Here is a 21,844-nt window from a genome sequence, read left to right on the forward strand (position 1 = left end):
ATTGTCCTTTTAGATATTTATTCTTCATGTTGGTGTAATCATTTGTCAGAAACGAAATTTATTACCGAAAACCAGATTTATTGCTGTTTCTGGTTCACCCGCCATCATCTATGGTCATTCGAAGCAATGCCGCGTCGCGTCGTTGAGACCGAAGAATATTTACGACGTACAAAGAAAAGAAAGAGGCAAAACAGAAAAAGATACTGACTGTGTTAAAACGTGCGAATCCAACTTCGTAGGTGAATTGGACACGTAAGAATAAAAATATATTGTGTGTTATTCAATATTTCGATATTTTAAAGTTATGAACTCATAGTATTATACACGTACAGTCGTCCTATCTGTAAGAAAAAAAAAAGTAAGATTCATAAATCTGAGTTGCGATGTAAGTTTCTAAATTTTATTCTATTACCGAGTTTCTGACGTGTAAAAAGAATCGGTGATAGACAGAACAGATGATATACAAGAGCGTTATTTTTTAGATTTCGATGAAACTTTGTAGGTTAGATAGAGGAACGAAAAATACTGGACTCATGCGTACGCAGGTGTTACATATACAATAAAACTGACGAGAACTAACGATTGTCACGAATTCAAAAGGTTTTCACACGTTCTAGAATTTTTACTATGTGAATTTCTGCTATAGTCACGTCTGTTTTATACCTTAGAAAGAGATAGAAGTTAATAGAATAGTATTATCTTTGACATTTTGGTATGATAAAATAACGAAGAATTCATTCAAACGAACGAGTCAGAAAATAATTTCTTTGTTCTTAAAATTTCCTAAATCTTTACAGCATCAGATATAAAAAACTACGTATTTTCCACTTTTTATATGAAATGAATATTAATAATTACTTATGCTATTGAAGATGTGAAATTTATATTATATTGGTAACTTAACCTAATCTCCCTGGTTAGGTTAAACCACATACCTTCGTATTCATTTCTTTTTCTTCTTTTTCCGTGTCTTAGACTACGTTTGTTATTAAAATTAATAATTAAAATTAAATATATAGTTTCTCTTATAAGTGTATGCATTTCGATTTTCAGACGTTTCGTTCGTAAAAACGACATTACCTCATAGATTCATATGTATATAGTTTAATATAAGTTGTAATAGTGTACATAATTTACTTTTGAAATTAAGTTCACGTTTTTGGAAGGCATGGTTCACAAAAGTCACGAGTAAAAGAGAAGAGACGAAGTATTATGTACCTCTCATTGGACAAAGAGAAACGCGACCGTCCACTGGCCACAGATGAAAACCAGATAATACAAAAATGAGTATTATTCATGGCGGGAAGTAGGCCGAGGGCATTTTCGTCTCGAAAGTTGCTCGCAGGTGTCTATTTGTTCCACCTTTGTTTGCGCGTTTGTCTTCCAATTCAACGCGTGAATAAGCTTGAATCGTGGTTGTCTCATTTTTCTTCTTCTTCTCTCTTTCATTAAAATCTATATTTTAATATATCGCGACCAACTGTGTTGTTAATGAATCGATATGAACGACAGCGATAGGCGAGTTACGATAGCCGCGGCAAATTTGAAATCATATTAAGGACAATAGCGGATCTCTGTTTTAATTAGATACATAATTGTTTAATTGGGGTTCCCTTTGTTTAACACTGAATCTTCTAGGGTAGTTGAAAGGACCAATTTGTAATTTCTCATGACAATTTTGTTGATTTATATAAATTTTACAACATTCGTATTATCTGCATCTTTAAGATTTTTCTCAATTATCCAGTTTCCACAATGACTGGAATACGTATCACTGAATCTTCTAGGGTAGTTGAAAGGACTAATTTGTAATTTCTCATGACAATTTTGTTGATTTATATAAATTTTACAACATTCGTATTATCTGCATCTTTAAGATTTTTCTCAATTATCCATTTTCTACAATGACTGGAATACGTATAACTCAGTGATTGAAATATTTATTGGATACTATATAGTAATAGTTTATTGGATATTGTAATAACATAATATATTCTGTAGTGTGTAGGCTGTTATTATATTATTAAATATATTGGAGTATATGCTCTGGGAGGTAGGATGTTGATTTAAGATAGCAGTGTGTTTTAAAATTAAAATAATTGGTACGCGTGTAATGTATGTATAACGATGGAAATAGGCGGAGGCAGTATGTGATTATGTATTTATGTTGTTGCTTGTGACGAGGGAGGAAGGTAGTCGATAAATGAAAATGAAAAGAGTATTTTCTTAAATCCATTATGGAAGAAGTTACCGGGCCAATAAGTTAGTAATATATTAAAGAAAACGAGAGTTAAAAAGTATACGCATATATAATACACGGTCTACAGAAATGTTATCGTTTAACTCATAACGATATGTTAACAATTTCATAAATTTTCAATAAATTTTCAGTGACACGTTGATATTGCTTCGATGAAAGTAATTTAAAATAAAAGCCAGTCTCAACGGATTGTTCATTGTTCTTCGAAAAGAACTGTAAGTAGAACAAGAATTAGCATGGTCTAATAGTAGCGTATGGTCTTTGATGACTTTGTAAATAAATGATGTCGATGTGCGAACTGTCTGGCTGATGTCTGAATAAATATCGTGTTATGATCGATGTGGGTCGATAAATACACGTCTAAAAAAATTTCATATTCTTGCCTCGCTAGAATGTAAAATCTAGATGTAATAAAATCGAATGAAAATCAAAATTAGGATCTAAATATAGAGAGGAAGTTTAAAGGGAAAGACATTGTCAATTTAATTAATTTTAAAATTTACAATTTTGAACTGGAGAAATATCAAAATATAAAAATCATAAATCAAACTATATGAGTATATTAAAGAATATAACAATTAAAGTTAACAGATTCGAAAGGATGCTTTTCCTTTTAACACCTAGCCGGTATTCTTTGACGCGCTGTTCACTTTTTGCTGGGTATTATACTCGATCCTTCGAAGTATAACTGGTGGCCACCGAGCGGAGCGTGTCTTTTACGATTCTCTCTAATAACTGAACCCTTTCAAACTTCGTTAAGCGGCACAAACAGGTCCGGCTCAGTGTGTAGGGCATTAGCGGCAATTTTGTCGGAACCTGTGTGTCACTAGGCCTCCCTGTAATACATGGTAGATCGAAGCCATTCAACGAGCCGCAAGTGTAGATTAGCCGCTCAAAATCGCCTTGATTCAATGACTGAATGGAAGGTCAGTAGCTCTCTCGATAGTCTTGTTGCTTCGTTTCGTTAGTCGGTGTTAAATACTTCCCACGAATGTCCCTCTCGCGTACAGGGTGGTCTTTCTATATATTAGCTGATATGCATATATCAGCCGTATCTCTTTATTACCCCGTTTTTATATCTTTTCTCCTCTTCTTCTACGATAAAGACGAGAAGGGAAATTTTGCGTTTGAAGTGTTTAAAGTTTAATTATTATCGGTGATTTTGCAAATTAACGTATCACATATATTTTATCAACCCCTACTGGAATGTATCTTTGGGCTGGAAGAAAATATTTTCGTTTCTTCGTTGTTAAGAATAAAAATATTTTTAGAATTTTTTTTTTAATTCGATTAAAATTAATATCAGTTAATGGTTGTTCGAGGACTTTTTAAAGTACGATGTTCGATCGTAAACAGGATTAATATTGTCTTTTTCTCTGTAATTTTTACCTATGGATACGGTAGGATATAAAATTTGCAATTTTTTAAGTAAAAGATTGAATAGAGATATTTTGTTCTTTTCCCCCTCAAGTGTATTTTGGTAGATTGATTTACATGAATACAAGAAAGAAGTGTAGATAAATGTTTATTCGACGGATGCATCTACGATCGATTGATGTCTAATTTTACTACGAAACATCAGTCGTGTGTTTATACTCGAATGAACGTGAAGTTCCGAAGGTGTAACATTAATAAACTTCTACACGTACCATACTTGATTGCTCAGCTATGTTGTTTTACAAATTGAACATTCATAAATTACCGATAACTACCGATCAAAATAACGATATATCGTGTTATTTGTTTGATGAGATTGCAAGAAGACTATTCATCACGAACTTTTGCTAAGCAATGAAATTAAATGCAGCAATCAGATTTTTGTCTTATTTATTTATTTTTGTCTTATCATTACGATGTTTTAATAATAATGCAATAATATAATGGTAAGATACAATGACGCAATGCCCAGCAAAATTACGATCAAGCTATCTAATTTCTCTTTATTTCTTCTAAACAAAAAGTTCCTGTCTCTCTTCATAAAAGATAAAATCCGATTAAACAATTAAGATTTTTTTTTGAAGAAAAAAATTAGTAGCTATTCGGGTAAAGGAAATATAAATTAGACGATGCAACACTAATACGCGATGATAAAATTTATATAGAACCTTATACGCGATATACAGGGTGGTTGGTAACTGGTGGTACAAGCGGAAAGGGGGTGATTCTACGCGAAAAAAGAAGTCGAAAATATAGAATAACAATTTTTCGTTCGAGGCTTTGTTTCCGAGAAAATCGACTTTGAATTTTGGCTCGGTACGCCTACACTTTATCGCGTCTCGTTATAACGGATCTCACTGTAGATCGTTGACTCGATGGAAAAATTAAAAAAAAAAATTTTTATTCTATATTTTCGATTTCTTTTTTCGCTTGTACCACCAGTTACCAACCACCCTGTATAAAACATAATTATAATATTATACAACTTTGAAATTACATAGCCAGCGTAGAATTAGAAAAGATTTAAAGGCAACGCACTGATATCGTAATTTCGCCTCGATTCACCATAGGCGCGATCGATTATTGCATATTAAATAATCCAATTGCGCTTTCTCGTATGATATCACTGCTACGGTAAATCTACGGTTTTTATTAGACACCAGACACGAGCAATATCCGTGTAAATGCGTAAGCAATCGCGCGTATACCAGTACGTTTGCGGTTAGCCGCCTCTATAATTCATCCTGAAATCACTTTGCACATCGTTGACAACTGCTTTCATTATATTTTTCTCCTCACACCGTGTATACTATGTCATTCTGACGCGTCTGTGGTATTTTCTTTCATCGATCGTTGCCATTTCTTTCCTCCTCTTTAATTTTCTCCCCTCCTTCGAGAATTTCTACACTGTGAGCCTATCTGTCACAGCCGTGGATAAATGTCGAGCCGAGGAACAGGAAGATGAGTGTTGCGGCGATGTGCGCGAGTAGGAAGCGCGAGGGAATAGTATGTCCGCGAGCCATGAAATATCGAGGCGAAAAGGACACGATCCGCGACTGAGAACGCGATACCATGTGAACCTCATTGCCTCGAAACCGTTACCGCTGCCACATAACGTTGGCTCAGCTCTGGAAAGGTCGTTCGTTAAACAGTCTGACCCTGCAATATCTTTGTTTAAAACGTTTCCGTCGTTGCGTACGTACCGATAAAGTATAAACGCGTGCACGTTCTTAAGCAAAGATATTCGCGAATTTACACGTCAACCGTGTTCTCTATCTCGAGAAGTCTGAGTCATTAGCCTGTCTTGTAATTATTGTTTATTATAACGATTGCCTCTCGTCTTAGTCACCGTGTTTACGTTCATTTCCTAAACTCTTATCTTGCTAATTACTTCACTCTGTGTATCGGTACCTTGCGTTCTAATAAGTTTGCTTATCTTACATCGTATTGCGAAATAGTACAGTATATTAGCTTGGCAACCAAGTGATCGCGGATTTTGTCAATACCATCTAATGAGAAAATCCGCAATCACTTAGTTGCCAAGCCAATAGTACACTTATGGTACCAAATACAGTATTGAGATTTTTTCTCTGTATAGTAAATACGTAAAAATCGAGAAATTATACAGGGTGGTTGATAACTGGTGGTACAAGCGAAAAAAGAAGTCGAAAATATAGAATAAAATTTTTTTTTTTTAATTTTTCCATCGAGACAACGATCTACAGTGAGATCCGTTACAACGAGACGCGATAAAGTGCAGGCGTACCGAGCCAAAATTCAAAGTCGATTTTCTCGAAAACGAAGCCTCGAACGAAAAATGTTTATTCTATATTTTCGACTTCTTTTTTCGCGTAGAATCACCCCCTTTCCGCTTGTACCACCAGTTACCAACCACCCTGTATAGAGTTGGCGACATAGGTCAGATGATATAACAACGATACACCACTGAGTGTACTCACGTTTATGTCGATTTAAGCCATCGCTCAAATATAATTTTTGAAATTTTCCCTTTTCGAAATTGATCCTGACGAGTGGGATAAAAATGTAGGATAAAATACTCGATCGTTGTTGCGTTCAAGTAAAAAAGAGTATCTCGTCGGAAGACAGAGAATTATGTTTATACTTTTTCTACCGCCTGTAATGTGTACGTAGGTGTACTTTATTCCGAACGAGTCCGGCCGTTTAGATGGAAATTAGTTGATGGATTTTGTTTCAGGTATTCGGATAGGGGGAATTTATTTAAATGTGAACGATGTGGGTGTTTGTATTCACAGGATGATTTAACGTTGTGGGCGTAGAGATTGATGAGGGGAGCAGGTAATAGGGAAATGTAGTCAAATGTAGAGAGGAAGGTGATTCTGATAAAAGATCGAAGTCGTTGGAAAAGGTTCTGCGCTTCGAATGTTTGTCTATGGATTTGTCATTTTTAAGACGATTTGTCCGAAGAATCAGTTACAGAATTGTATTTTTCTTTTATTTCATATTTATAGTTTAATGGTAGTTTCATAGTAAAGTTTAATTTGTTTAAAAATTTGTCTAAATCACAGACCTACTTAGATATTGTTTCACGTGATTTCTCACTCGTAGCGTTCAGACGAGGAAATTCTACTTGCGTAGCATACCCTTTCGTGGTTTTCTCTTCTTCTTCGAACTCCAGTACCAGTTTACAAAATTACTGGCGCGTATTACGTTGTACTTAAAACACACGGTCTCGAGCAAGTTTTATTATTAAACGATGATAAATAAATGGCTGCTAATCATCGGAAGCTGATGAATTAATAAAGTTGTTTGAAGTGACGAGGTGTGTCGATGATATTATCATGACGGAGCAATTTATTTATTCTATGACGAAGATATAAAAATATTATTATACGTAATAGTACGCGTTACATTATTATTTACGTACATCAAATCGTATAACAGGTAGATAAAAATTATTTTAACTGCCGTTCGAGTTATTTATGCGTATAAAAATATAGCGAGAAGTGGATAGATAGAGAACGATATAACGAGCTACGTATCTGATAAATTGCTTGCTATTTTATTTTTGGAATTTACAGTGGAAAGTCTCTTTTGTTGCGCGTAAAGTAACATATTCCCTCTCGATGGTTCCATCATGTTCGTAGTAGCCAGCAAACTTCTACATTTCCTTTCCGCGGCTCGACTTTATGATGTAATAAAATATGTAAAAGTCATTATCATGGCAGATAGCAAACTTATTTTCGAAATGCCAGACACATTAAGTCGCGTTTCATGTTATATTCACTTACTTATATAAAATATAACAAAACAGTATAGAAGATCTCGAAGAGGATAACACTATTGAAATCGAATACTTTTACTTTAAATAATCTCTACAATGTTAATATACTATCTATCGCATCTTTACTTATCAGATAAGAAAAATAATAAAATATTCTAACGAAACAAAGCTATGAATATAAATCTAGCCAGAACTTTCAACTAGAATCTCAAGCTTTAATATCGACAAATTTGGTATAAATTTCTGCATATACAAACATATGTGAAAATGAATTCCAAGCGATAGTCGTATGCAAATAATTGCCAAGGTAATTCTCCAAGCGACTCTACAAACATCGTCAAGAAGAATACACAACTGGCTCTTTAAACACGTCCACGCATTTCCAAAAATTTGCGCAAAAGCAACAGCGAAAGATTGTCAAACGATATCGAATCGAATTGTACATTTCTCGAAAAATTGAACTCCACTAAGCATCGCGACACACGTGATATTTCTTTTTGCAACTATACGAGATAGCCTTGTGATCAAACAACGTATCTGTTTGAGTGGAAGTTGCGGCTAGAATCGAGGTCGCTTGACGTACAGCTTCGCCATGGTGACGATCGTGGAATCGTCCGCTTGTTTATTGCCAAAAGAGCACAGAACGACCGAGAGTAAGTTTCGCGTCTCGAATACAAAGAAGAACGTGACAGAGACGCTTGTGATACGTTTTATTATCGGTACGATCGATGAAAAGGATAGGTGAATGGCAGCGTGAAGCAACGGTATAGTTAAATGGTTGGGATGCTTAGTCATCCGGTGTGCAGAAATTCGCGTCGATGACGACTGCTCGAGGTATACCTATGCTTTCAAATAGATGTCAAGGCGGATCTAAATCTGTTTTGCTTAGACTGTACGTGATATGCCCGTCCCGTTCGTAATCGCGAATAATACGCACGTATTGTGTTCATTATCAGTCCTTGCATAACACGCGTTCACCAAGTGCATTCGAACCGCGAGTATTACAGCCAGGAAGATTACCGACACGGATACTGTTACTGCAAATTGTTTTCGTATTCGTATCGATTACGTTTATTGGCAGCGAGAAACGCGAGAAACATGTTGATGCTCGCGATTCTCCTTTCACATTGTATTGTTAGATGAAATAACAGAAAGCATAGTACGTTTATAGTTGGATCACGTACGTTCCGTGTCATTTAAAATGGAATAATAGCTTCGTCTCGATGTCTTTAAGATTTTTATTCGTACATTCTATATATATATTTATATATTTATTTATGCGTGTATATATATATATTTATTTTTAACATGTAACAAATAGAAAGAAGAAGATCAATGTATTTCGGCATTATTGTTTTAATTCGTATCACCTGATAAATACGATTTACAAACAGGAATATTGCTAATATTAAAGCGTACGATTTTTAAGTAACATTCCACGTTCGATGGTTCCATTCTGCTGCATTTTTCCCCCGAGATTAATTTAACGTTGGTGGTTACATAAATTTGACAAACGTATGGCGATTGTATATAAACTATTTGGATTCGAAGATTACGACTCTCCTTATGAGTGGGTAATATCTTCCTTATCTTCGTGTGTACTTTTTGTTAAACATATGTGACGTTATGTAAGTTGCAGGAACGTGTGTATGTTTGGGAGTAGGATATTACGCCGCTTGTAATAATATTGTGATAGTAATAGCGATATTTTTACCAGAGAACTAACGCATTTCATAAATAAATCACGCAAAAAGAGGATCTAAGCGATAACGCATAATTTCTGAATAATTCATGCGTAAATAAGGAGAGGCAAATGAACAGAATAATTTGTAGCTCGGTTTAATTTAATTCGAAACCTCTCTCTCTCTCTCTTTTTCTCGCCTTTTACATTTAGATAATCGAATGGGAGTTAAAACTCGTTATCCGCCTGCGAAGCGTTCAGGCTATCTATATCAATGATTTCAATTTTTCACGAACAGCAGAACAAACAAGTTTGTACGCGCGTAACGCAGAATTAATGGAAGCGTTTATCCAGTTTTTGCTTGTTATATTTACCATAGAGCGTTAATTAAAATTCTAAATAGAGTACTTTTATCCAGAACGGATGTTACGACATCGAGTATAGTGGTTCGGATAAGCATGCAACCCAATTAGACGAATGACAGAGAACGCGCGATAATTATCGTTGATTATCATTAACGGCTGTCGAATAGTTCGAAGTTTAACTTTATTCTAACGAATTTCACATTTTTCACTGTTCCCAGTCAAATCAACTTCCTTCAACTTGCGATTAAAATAGTAACAGACGTAATAAGACGTTAAGAATATATCAACTCGTCCTAATTCAATGGTCGCCTGCCTACTCTATGTTTAGTTTCAATTTAACGCGAATTCTACGTTTAGTTCGAATTCTATTCCACGTTCGATTCCGATTCGTTTATGTTCGAGCAATATTGTCACGTACAGTTTGTAATTTAATTATACAGGGCGTCGCGCAATGACGGAATGACGCCACGTAGCACATGGAACCAAATCGATCGACTGCACTTTCTATCAATTTCTAAATTACACGAGCGCGCGTCCAATGTGCCACTTTCAAAAAATAAATTACTTACTCTCGCTGGTACTGTTGTGAGAAACTCCAACCTGTATAAGCTATTTATCCTTCGTGAAAATGGGCAATAACATTTTTTAGCGTGCAGCTTCATCCTCGGAAAGATGAAGCTGGAAAATTCTGCGGATAATCACCCAACTACGTCTCGGTAGACGTTGCTTCCTCGTAGGATCGATCGTTATAATAATCTTCGAGTTGGCTAATATCATTAGGTCGTTATACCGGTGCGATTATCGCTACGATATTGTAATTTCAAAGTGCTTGATTTTACTTGCAATCGCAGAGTTCATCAACGGGCGCGTACAATTTATCGAAGAAGTTCCAAAGTTTCGTAAACGACAAGAAATAACAATTCGACGGAGGAGTATATTTAGCTTGAAGTTAAACAAAAAACGGAACAAGAGTAAAATGCACGTTACAGCGTTGGAAACGGCTGGAAATGTCGGAGCGATTACCCGCCAAAATTTCACCCCTTGTCTGCTATTCAACGAGGCGATAAAACGGTGTGTGAGTTCTTGGAAAGGCAATCCGTGCGCCATGCCAATAGCTCCAAAAACACACGGTACCTCGCATATTTCTAAATATTACCGGCTGCCCCTGTGGTCAGCAATAAATTCCAGGCACAATCACCGGCGAATGATCATGAAACTTCAAGCAGTGCGTAAAATATATGCAACAGCGGTGAGCTCGAGCGTAGTCCGGCTACATAAATAATGATCACGTGTGATCCCGTGCGAGTAGCTACAGTTGTTACAACCTGCTCACCGTATTGCCTCGTTTTGCTTAAAAGCGAGCCTGACAATTATCTTAATAGCTGACTCGATCGAGCCGAGGTATTTCCAGGTAGCGAAGGCGAGGCATCTCACGATTTTCATCGAGTAAACAGCGAAGGATAACAGCGTCGGCGTTCCACCGGCTGCTACGCCGTAATTTCACCACGCCGGTTTATTCCTGATTTTTCCGCCCCTTTTTGCCTCGCCTTGCCATCTCATATTAGATAGTAGCGATAGATAGCGCGAACGATGGATCCTCGGTAGCTTATCGGCCTTATGGTTATCGAAAATTATGGAAACTCGTTGCGCGGCAAACGCAATGCGCCACAGATAAGAGAACTGCTGTTCAATTTTCGAATTATCGTAGCCACGGTTGATCGTCCGCTCGCTCGTGGAATCGTTGCGGGTGAAAAAGAAAAATCGAATCGACGCAACCGGCAATCTCTGCTCGATATCTGGCTGAAATGTGACGCAACCGCGTTGGTGATCGGCGAATTATGAAAATCGACTCGTTGACTTATTATGCCTGGGTTCGGCCAGTAATCGCAACTGATAAAGTTGTACTTACGTACGTTCCGTTGAAACAGGGTGTGCCTTTTAATGTGCTGTATAATCTTTCAACGTGGCGTTTCTAAGCTCGTACAAGGTGGGAGGAGACGCCAGTTGTTAGGCGGTTTTGATTAAGCGTTTTGCAGGGATTTTTTTATCGATTACTCGTGGCAATTGCGACAGCGATGATAAGCATAGGAAAGATCGTTGAGGATATAAGTAGAGGATACGAGGTTGAGAATTTTTGCGCTAGATTTCTGGTAACAAACGTAAGCAGATTTCCGATAAGATGTACGAATCAACGAAGGTAATCGAATGATAAAGGAATTTTAAGCGGAGATCTTGTTAACCAGATTTTCCAATAGGCGAAACAATCTTCCAAAATTGTCAAACTTTGTGTCTTTGTTGAAAGATTTTCTTGCAATATTCGGTCGTGTACTTAGTGATAGAACGCTATCCAAATATGTCAAATATGAATCACGAGTCGTAACGTAGATTACGATTCGAGTTATAACGTTGTCACGTTGTTTAAAGTTTCGCAGCGAAGGATAAATTTTGCACCTGTTTGTTTCGATATTTCTCGTGCGTCAGCGTTAATCGAATAATAAAACATCGATCGATAGTTTAACGTTTCGTCATGTTTGCACTTCGATTAAAATGCAGACGGAGCACGTGTCAAACGTGCTGTCAGACGATTGTCAAACAAGGAAGGAGCGCACATATTTTGAATCGCGCAGTACCGTAGTTAGCGCAGGAGCGCGCACGAGCAACAAATTTAGTTATCATTACACGGATAGTCATCGCGTAATACGATGATGTCTCGTTTATGTCAAGGACGATGTATGTATCGTTATTCGCAACGAGCGCCATAAATCTCCTTTCTACTTATGCACGTACGATGACACTCGGAATTAGCAAGTTCGGTCACGTTTCTTTAAGGAAGCGTCAATTGTTGTTCTGTACGTTTATGGAAAATCTATCTAATGATAACGAGGATCCGATAGAAATCTAAAAAAATTGGCAAAAAAAGACACAGCTTTCATTTTAGATGAAGTTTTAAGCAAATTGTTCGCGAATGACCTTTATACATACTTGGACAATGCTTTGAAATAATTCGAAACTTTCTTCTTTTTTTTCAATTATTTGTAATTAGCTCAATTATTTTTATCATTAGCTTGAAATTATGTAGGTATCGCGTGTTGTATGAATCAGCAACAACAAAACTGAAATATTTTACAGCGTAACGGTATTCGCGCTGAGTTAATGCAATTGGCCTTGAACGACACAAGTGTACAAGCTTACGCGTGCGAGGACATTGCGAGAAAATATTTGATGTGTAACACGCTACTGTCGTTGACACAATAAAATCGGAAATTATTATATCTTCGCAGATTTCTGTTCATTCGTGCGTCATAACGTCAAATCCTAATCTGACTCAAGCGAAACTTGAGACACGAGTACATAGAATCCGATGCTTCGTTGATTTAACGATCTCACCATATTTCTTCCGCTTACTGTATTAATTAAGCAATCTTTCGAGTGAGTACATAGTCGTATTCCAAGCAGTCGTGTAAGCGTTACATCATGTTGTGCTGCATACATATAAATAGCTACGCGCGGTAGCATGAGAAGTAATATGCACACATTATGTTAGATATATTATGCCGGGTTAATGTTGGAATTTTGGGCGTTTGACGAACCTTTGCTCGAATTTTCCATCGTGGTTACAGTTGATATTTATTATTGGTACAAATGTGATTATTACAAGAAAGTACAAGTAATAGCGGCGATCGGATGGTCGAAATGTCGATGACAATGAATTCAGGTTCGATAACGAATCCACGGTCAACGGGACGACGAATGCGATGTGATGCACGATCTTGGGTGTGTCACTCAACGTGCAAGTAGTACTCCTCTGAATAGACTCCATAGACTCTAATCGCAGTCCAAGCGGAACTGCCCTTATATAGTCCTCTTCCCACCTCTCGGGTCAATCTTTGTTTTTAAGGAGAGCTATATAATTATTCCATACCTGTGCTAGGTACACGTCCCTCCCTCCCGTGACCGTGGCTACGTTCAGTGACCCGTTATGTCACTTCGAGCCCAAAACGCCTATCGTCACAAACCTTGAGCACCCATAATCGGAACATTACAACTATTTCTTAGTTTTATTACTTAAAGTGTGGCTATAGTAGTAAACGTCTGGACTAGGGTATTGGGGTTTTCCTCAACATTCCCAAAGGGAGGTCCCCGATGTCTTTTCATATATATGAGGTGTATCGTGTTGTCTGTGATGATTGTAGCTGCTAATGTAGACGTCGCTATAATAAGCTACTGCTGATTTTCTTCTCATTTTCGTATCGTGGAAGAAAAATCGGAGACTCCGGTCGCCGGGATTCGAACTCGGGTTCCGAACGTTCGTAACCTAAGGCGCCAACCACTGTGCTACCGTTGTCCGGTAAAAGTTAGCGTCGAGTGGCGGTATTTGTTGTCGAGTGCCGTCACATATATATATACACAAACACATATTAAAAGAATTTGGGAAATAAAGAAAAAACGATGTCCTTAGTTCGTCTCGAGTTTGATTTAGATTTACTTAACTTTGAAAGAAGTAGGGAATAAATGGACTGCGGATTTTGATGCATTTCTGATGAATCGAAAGGTGCAAAAATGTAGCTATAGATATATAGAATATACAGATCGTGTAACGCGATCGTGTAACATGTACAAGCGAGTACGAGGTGATTTCTTACGAAAGAACGAAGGGAAAAATATAGAATAAAATGTTCTCCTTTCAAATTTAGTTTTCGAGAGAATTTTGGGTATTCGTTGGATATATATGAATTCGGCTAAGTATCGACTAGACAGGAGTAAATAATTACGAGGCTATTCTACGTACGAAAATAAGTGAACCAATTTGGAACAAAATTTTTCCATTTAAAGTTGCATCTTCACGAAAGTAGAGTCTGTTCGTGTTTAGATAATAATCGACCCAATACACGCGGATGGTACGTTTTCAAGTTCGCTTTGCTCAGGAACCGAGTGTCTTATAAACAAATTTTATTCTACATTTTCCACCTGTTTTCACACGTAGAATAACATCCTACCGATGATTTTCTGCTGTACTCGACTTTCAAACTCGACTTTCTCGAAAACTAAGCTTCGAACAGAAAAGTTTCATTCTATTGGATTGGCAACTAAGTGATTGCGGATTTTCTCATTAGGTGGTATTGACAAAATCCGCGATCACTTAGTTGCCAATCCAATATCACGAGAAAAATTCTTCAGTTCCATTCTACGCGTACAATTTTATCGTGCTGGTTCGAGGTCATACGTGCAAACCTCAGCTGCGATTGAAACATTTTTCCTTGAAATTCGCCAATATCTCCGACGTCATTTGAAAACAATTCGCGTGACGCCAACGCGACGTAGCGTCATTCGCCTTCGCGAGCAATGACACGATACAAAGGTGGCGTCATCGCCGATCAAAGAAATTGAATAAAAATGGTACAGGCGGCGATCGACATCTGATGGTCCGTTTTCTGTTTGCAGTGGGTGGTGCGGTGCTGATGTTTTTCCTGTTCGGCAAACCGTACAAGCGTGGATTCTTCTGCAATGACGAGTCGTTATATCATCCGTTCCACACGTCGACTGTAACCAGTGTGATGCTCTACGTCATTGGTCTTTTACTTCCTATATGCACGGTGAGTCACCTGCTGCGATTCTTCATTTCCCTGGTCCGAAAAGAAGCGTCAGACGATAGCTCGACGACGTCGCTATCGTTTTTCTTGCGGTCGGGATATTTTGTACGAGGTGTTTCTTAAACATACAAGGGGTCACGCAGTGTGCGAGAAACGCCGACAGGATGAATTTAAATCTTGAAAATGATACTGTTGACGCGCCAGCAATGCCGAAAACGGCTGACTACCATGTTGACTGAATGGGCTTTTAAAAAGCCAGTTTATATTTTTTAGGATTCTTCTGATGATATATTTTAACATTGTTACGGTCCTTAGCGTGTTAGTTTGAAAGAATTAGAACGTAAACGGGGGAATTTTATAAGGAAGACAGGTGTTTTTTATTTTTACGCGACAAATATTTTATTTTATTTACAAATTATATATGTATATATTAATTGTATATCGTGGTGATATTTTATGGGGAAAGGTGATATTCTAATTCTAAATTACCAGAGTTATCGTTCTGTATTCTCTATTTAATTCATTTTAATTATTTATAGCGGCTATTGTAGTTCAATGTTATTGAAATAAGAGAAACAAGAAAAAAAGTGAATATTTTACAGATTAATTTTAAGATTAGTGGATACACTTTTTGGATCTATCTTTGCAACGTTGTTTACGGTTAAGACGGAACAAATATTTTATATTTTCTTGTTTGCCAAACTTAAAGTTTTTTCACATGCCAGTTAATTGGATTTTGATATTTGTTTATGGAATGCCGATGATCTTTCCCCTTTCAAGGCCTCTTCGTAATATCCATTTATTAATTCATTTGCCCACTATTGTGTTTTTTATCTTATCGACGACAGAAGAACTCATTGTAGGGGGAATGTAATAGAATATACATATTATTCGAGTGAATAAAGAGGCACGACTATTGAAGTAAACGGTTAATAGACTCTAAGTTACTTTTTAAAATAATAATTGGAAAAGGAAAAAGATAGCGCACTGGAATTTTCCAGGTTATTTATTTTCCTTTAGGTAATGAAAATTAGCATTTACGCAGTTCAACGAAAACAACGTTCATCTGTTTCACTTAATAAATTAAATATTTTTTGAAAAAATTAATAGGTAAGAAATCATTCCAGGCGATAGTCTTTAATGACTCGGCTTGTGTATCATAATTAATTTAAGCCAGTTGAGTTAATTATTTACTCATTACGTAATAAACTTTCGAGTAATCAACATTTTACAAAGATATTCGGAAATGTTATGCATGCGAATTTTTTTTTTAAGAAACAGCTAATAGAATTTTAAGGAAATAAGCTTCAAAGATAGTTATGTTTCGTGGCAAAAAAATTGAGAGATAAAATATGACTCTGTTTTTACATTTTTTCATCTGTGCGCGATTTTTAGCAATGATATCTAAATGTTCTGATATTTTACGCAACAGCGTTCCATGCAAAATGAATCATCGACGAAGGTCAATATTTAATGTTCCACTTAACGTTATCTTTAAAATTTGCCAACGGTATCTGATTTTTAACCATAATTCCGTTTTATTATCGTAATCTCTATCTGGAAATCGTAGGAATAAAATTTAACAAATCGAAAACTCCTACCATCTACGATTCATTTTAAAAGAATTTCAGATCTACGAAATTATATAAAAATTTCCCGGAAAAAAAAGTTATTCTCTCGTTAACGAAGCATAGATCGTTTCTTGGTCGAAAAAAAAGTAATTAGAAGGTCGTCGGGGAAAAAAAGTGTTTGATAATAAAATATTTAGATAATAAGAGCATTCGAATTATGTGAGTTTTGATAATGAAGGTTCCACTGTTTTTGATTATCAATGAGCGACGATAATGACATCCGTTGATAAGTTATTCGGTCATTATTTTTTTTCGTGATCGTAATATTTTTCGATATTTCTTCCGTTTGTTTGCGTAACTTTCGTGTAAACAAAATTAATCGTACGTACGATTATGAAACTCGCACGTTACGTGTTTCTTCTCGTAATTTCCTAATCTTTTTTTTAAAATTCCCCCTTTAATTGTATTGTACTTTTTCTATTTATCTTTTCTGTTCAAAAGATAAGATTTTATATAATATACCAAAATTTGAAACCGGTTTCACCAGGAATAAATATACCTGTCGTTTAGTTAATTAAAACTAATAAATAGACACTGAATATTATGAGAAACTTGAAGGCGTGCAAATGTACTGTATAGCATTGCTTGGCAACTAAGTGATCGCGGATTTTGCAATATCGCCTAATGACAAAATCCGCAATCGCTTGGTTGTCAACTCGATAAAATATAGTACAGCAACAACAATAACAAGCATGCGAAAGATACATAAAAGGTTCGATGTATAGCGATTACGATACGTGAAACGAACGAAATTAATTCCCTCCAGTTATATCGATATAAATATAAATTCGCGTAAATATTCACGGAGAATTTACAATATAAAAGCAGAATGTCGCGTATGTGAAATATCGAGTGTGAAATGGTTAAAGACTGAAATGTACTCCACGTCGAAAAAGACCCTGTCGTCTTCCAGATGTACACAGATTTGTGACGCTCCTCGAAGTAGTTGAGATGTCGGCAAGTGGTAGTCTCGCGAGGAAATAAAAAAAAAAGCTTCCTATCTTTTTATCTAATTTCCTGACGACACCGCCGCCACAGCTGTTCTTTATCTGTTTCTTGCTCTCGCCCTTGCCAGATACGATCCTCCGCGTAGATCTAATATATCGCTAGATATTTTCGACGTGCTTCTCAAGCTCCTGTCGACGAGCCATCAGTCCACGAAAGAAGCATACATGGAAAGCGAGAAAGAGTTAACAAAAAAAAAAAAAAAAAGGAAAAAAAGAAGGAATGACTAGAGGAGGAAAGTAGAAAGAACCGAGCGAAAACGCGTACATAGGTGTAAGATTGAGACGAAGACACGTATACATATAGGTGTGACCGCATAAGGATGTCGGCACATGTGGGATGCAACGACGAAAGAAGTGCATTCGTTAAGTTTCGGTGGTCGTGGGAATCGATTTACGGTATCTGGAAGTGGTGCACGTGCACACTGATGTATTTTTGCCGAGCGAGGGCAGAAGAGACTGCATCCTCTATTTGCATCCTTGGAAACTGCACTCGGGCCAGGCTCGGGCTACCAAGGGGTCGTTACCCACTAAAGGAAACTGAACAGATGCGTGTGTGTCCCCGGGGGCCTTCTCTTCGCTGCTTCGTCGAATATTTTCATATTTCCTCCGCGTAGTCTCCTATACATAGGATTATGGCGGAAAATCGTTCGAATTCCATAGATAGTTGCATGGTATTTATAGATGTTTGCACGATATGTCTTACAACATTATAGTTATCTTCAGCGATGCGTGATACGGATATCTGTAAACGAGAACCGAAAATTATCGACGAGTAGTTTGCATCTTTCTTTTTCTCTCGAAAGCCAGCGTCGAATTGCGGAATTAGGTATGATTTTTGGAATATGCAACGAAGTAGATCTTTATGGGTATCGTTAGAAAAATAGGAAGCATTGGAACAGTCGCAGATGTATCTTCTCTGGATATGTTACGCGTATCGTACGAAACATTTTGCAATTTCTTTGATACCGTTATGAGATCGTCGCGATTGCGTTATGTAGTTTAGGCCAAGGTTGAAAGTAACAATTTTAGGTCAGCAGAAGATTTCGTCAAAACCGCGTTTGTCAATATACGAGAAATTTAAACACGCAACAATGTATAAAATATTCGAAACGTATTACTCCTTGCAACATTTGATGGACGAGAGAAATGTCCATGTAGGTTCCATTTCTCCAGCTATATCGACAAAAATTTAAATTTGCAAAAGCGTTCCTCGCTTACATATGTAAGTTTCACTCGTATCGCGTTATAAAGAATTATATTAAAACCTCAGCAAATTCAGCGAAGTCTACTCCGACGATAGCATTCCTCGGTAACGAGCAAGTCTCTCAGACGCACAAAGAAAGCATGACAGATCGAATCCTTTACTTATTCAACCCTCGATATCTCCCGGATCTTATTCAACGCTCGCAAACTCCGTCCTGTCGATATCTTGATACCGAGTTACGACGTCCTACCATCGCTGCACAAAAGCTCTTCTTATTCACGTTTCCATGGAATTCGAAGGTATTCTCAAGCGACCAACGCGAGCGAAGGATATCGCGATCGTCGTTCGCGATATCGTTCCGGATGCATGCGCGTGTCTGCAAATTTCCGGAGGCAGCCTATGTCTGAAACGTGTCAGGGCCTATTTTACTTTGGCTTTGCGGCTCGTCGTACGCACGATGTTCGAATTAACGCTGTCACCGCGGGCAACGCGTTACTTCGATCCTCTTTGCTCTTCTTCGCTTCTCTATGCTTCGCTTTAGTCGAACAGTCGATGGAACACGAGAGCAGAAGGACGCTTAGAGATTCTTGAAACTGTGTGGCAAGTGGCAAGTGGCTTCTTCGACCCTCTTTGTGCCTTCTTAAGCCATGGTCACAGCGAGTACGTGTTTTGGCGTATTGTTGCCTGCGAATGTATAGATTCTCATGACAGTAACTGTACAAGTGTAAGTAAGTATATGGTCAGAATAATCAAGTATATAGATTAGATGTACGAGAGCGATTATATCGTTCTTCAATTGTTCGGTTATCGTGTTTCATTTATTAGAATGACAGTTTGTTAGAAGACGGATCCACTGTAATCGTAGGATAAATTAGAGCAATCAAATATGTATATATATATATATTATATATAGATTCTTATCAATTCTATTTGCATTTCGATCTTCAGACGTTTCATTCGGAACACACATACACTGTAACCATAGCAAGACAGCAAGCAACAAGCACCGGACCAATTACGTATCTTCGTACGTATATAGATATATAGACTCTTAGGAGTGTAAGCATCTCAGTCTTCAGACGTTTCATTCGTCAGAGCACGCGTCCACTGCAACCGTAGCCTAAGTCACGCCAATCAAATATGCATATTACATTCTTATCGGTGTACGTATTCGATCCTTCTGATGTTCTATTCGTGGAAGCACTCTATCCACGCTGTAATCGTAGCCTAAATCGGGGCGACCAAACACTCTATATATAGATCTCTATGAGTACATGCATTTCTGTCATCGAATATTTCATTCGCAGTTCCCTATATGTACAACGTATCGAAGGGAACCTCAGTTTCAAACTTTGCACAGCGTAGAACAGCTTAGCTTGGCTTTCCAGTGGGTCCCTGATTTCTATGTTCCTTGCACGTTCGGTTTAAACGCGCCTCAAGAGAACACACACTGGATGAAACACCAGAATCGAAGGACCCCTGCAGAACGCCTGGAAATTCCTGAAACCGCGCGGTAAGACGCCTCTTCGTTTCTCTTTGCTTGTTTTTGGCCAACAGTCGATGGAACAGCGGAGCCCGAGGACGTTCAGAGATTCTTGAAACCGCGTTGCCTGCGTCCATTCCGTTGCGTCGACTGCCAGTCAACCTTTCCGAGTGGTAATCACGCTACAAAGGGGCCCTGTAATAACGTAATGAGAAAGATTAAAGGGTGTCGTGCTCCCTAGCCTTTTTCGTTCGCCGTTTTCTCGGTGATAGACACCCCCGAGGCACTGGCGGGAAAAACAAATAGGACGATCGGTAATGGAACGAAGCATGGCCCGGCTAGGTTGTATTTTTGGACGGTTATACGCCGGTTCTCGTGTTCGCGTTGTTACACGCTCCAAGCTGGTTAATTGGATAATCAAGGGGACTACTTCAAGACAGTTACATTTTCGGCGGTAAATTTCGGATAATTGGATTGCACGTCATACAGCTATCCGAGCTATTCTTGGTGCCGTTAAATGGTAACCATTTGCTACATGGCCTGTTCTATTAGTTGAATGTATAAATGGTCTTTAGGGTTGGGATAACGAGTAGTGACGTTCGAGTGACGTGCGGGATAATGCACAGGGAATAGATCTTAGTCGATACGTTCTAGTATATTTTCAATCGTTTTGACTCCACGAACATTCACGTTGCTCGACTTCTTTCTACGAGCGATACGATTTATTTGTAAAAATCAGAAAAAGGACTTTGGCAAATGTAAATTGATTGAAACGAGATTACAAGGAATTGTTATGTAAAGAAGCGTTCAGACGATCGATATTATCGTCAATATTTAAGATTCTCAACACTGTATCGACGATATATATCGATCGTCTAGAGTCTAGAGGATTCTTTACGATAATGTTGAGAATAATATCGATCGTCTGAACTGCAATTCAACGATTCTTTCTCAATGAACAGATTAAACGAAACATTATAAAAGTATAAATACATCTGGAGCGATTATTTTCAACGATATGTTAAATTGAACGAACGAACGACAAAATGAAAGTCATCGCCGTCAATTTGTAATTGTCAGAACCGTTCTAATGTCGTAGATAAATTGACCGTAATAGTAAGAATAAGACGACTGTTACATCAGTGACTTTCCGGTTTGGTCATAGATTATGCATTTACCGTATCAGCGTCCTTTAATGTGTTAATAACGTCGTTCACCTGAATTCCTCGGTTATATTGCTTCCTTTTCCCTTATCATATGGCTACTCGTTAATCTCGTGCTCGTTCATTTTCGTTTCGTCTCGTTGGTCAAACGCGATCGTAGATAAGCTGAAGGAAATATCTCAGTGGTGGTATATACATGTCAAACTGTCGGCGAATGACAGGTTATATGTATGTATTGATTAATGACGAATGGCTGGAT

General features: G+C 37.5%; 1 protein-coding gene across 2 annotated transcripts in view; it reads left to right on the forward strand.

Annotated features, from left to right (window-relative positions):
• Positions 1–21,844, forward strand: part of LOC117231389 (putative phosphatidate phosphatase) — a 60,573-nt gene that overhangs the window by 2,743 nt on the left and 35,986 nt on the right. For both annotated transcript variants that reach the window (XM_033489787.1, XM_033489788.1), the window contains exon 2: positions 14,949–15,100. In XM_033489787.1, the coding sequence (XP_033345678.1) occupies positions 14,949–15,100 (152 nt within the window). The remainder of the gene's footprint in view (positions 1–14,948; positions 15,101–21,844) is intronic.

The sequence above is a fragment of the Bombus vosnesenskii genome, unplaced genomic scaffold (assembly GCF_011952255.1).
Source record: "Bombus vosnesenskii isolate JDL3184/JDL3185 unplaced genomic scaffold, Bvos_JDL3184-5_v1.1 scf7180000013272, whole genome shotgun sequence".
NCBI lineage: Eukaryota > Metazoa > Arthropoda > Insecta > Hymenoptera > Apidae > Bombus > Bombus vosnesenskii.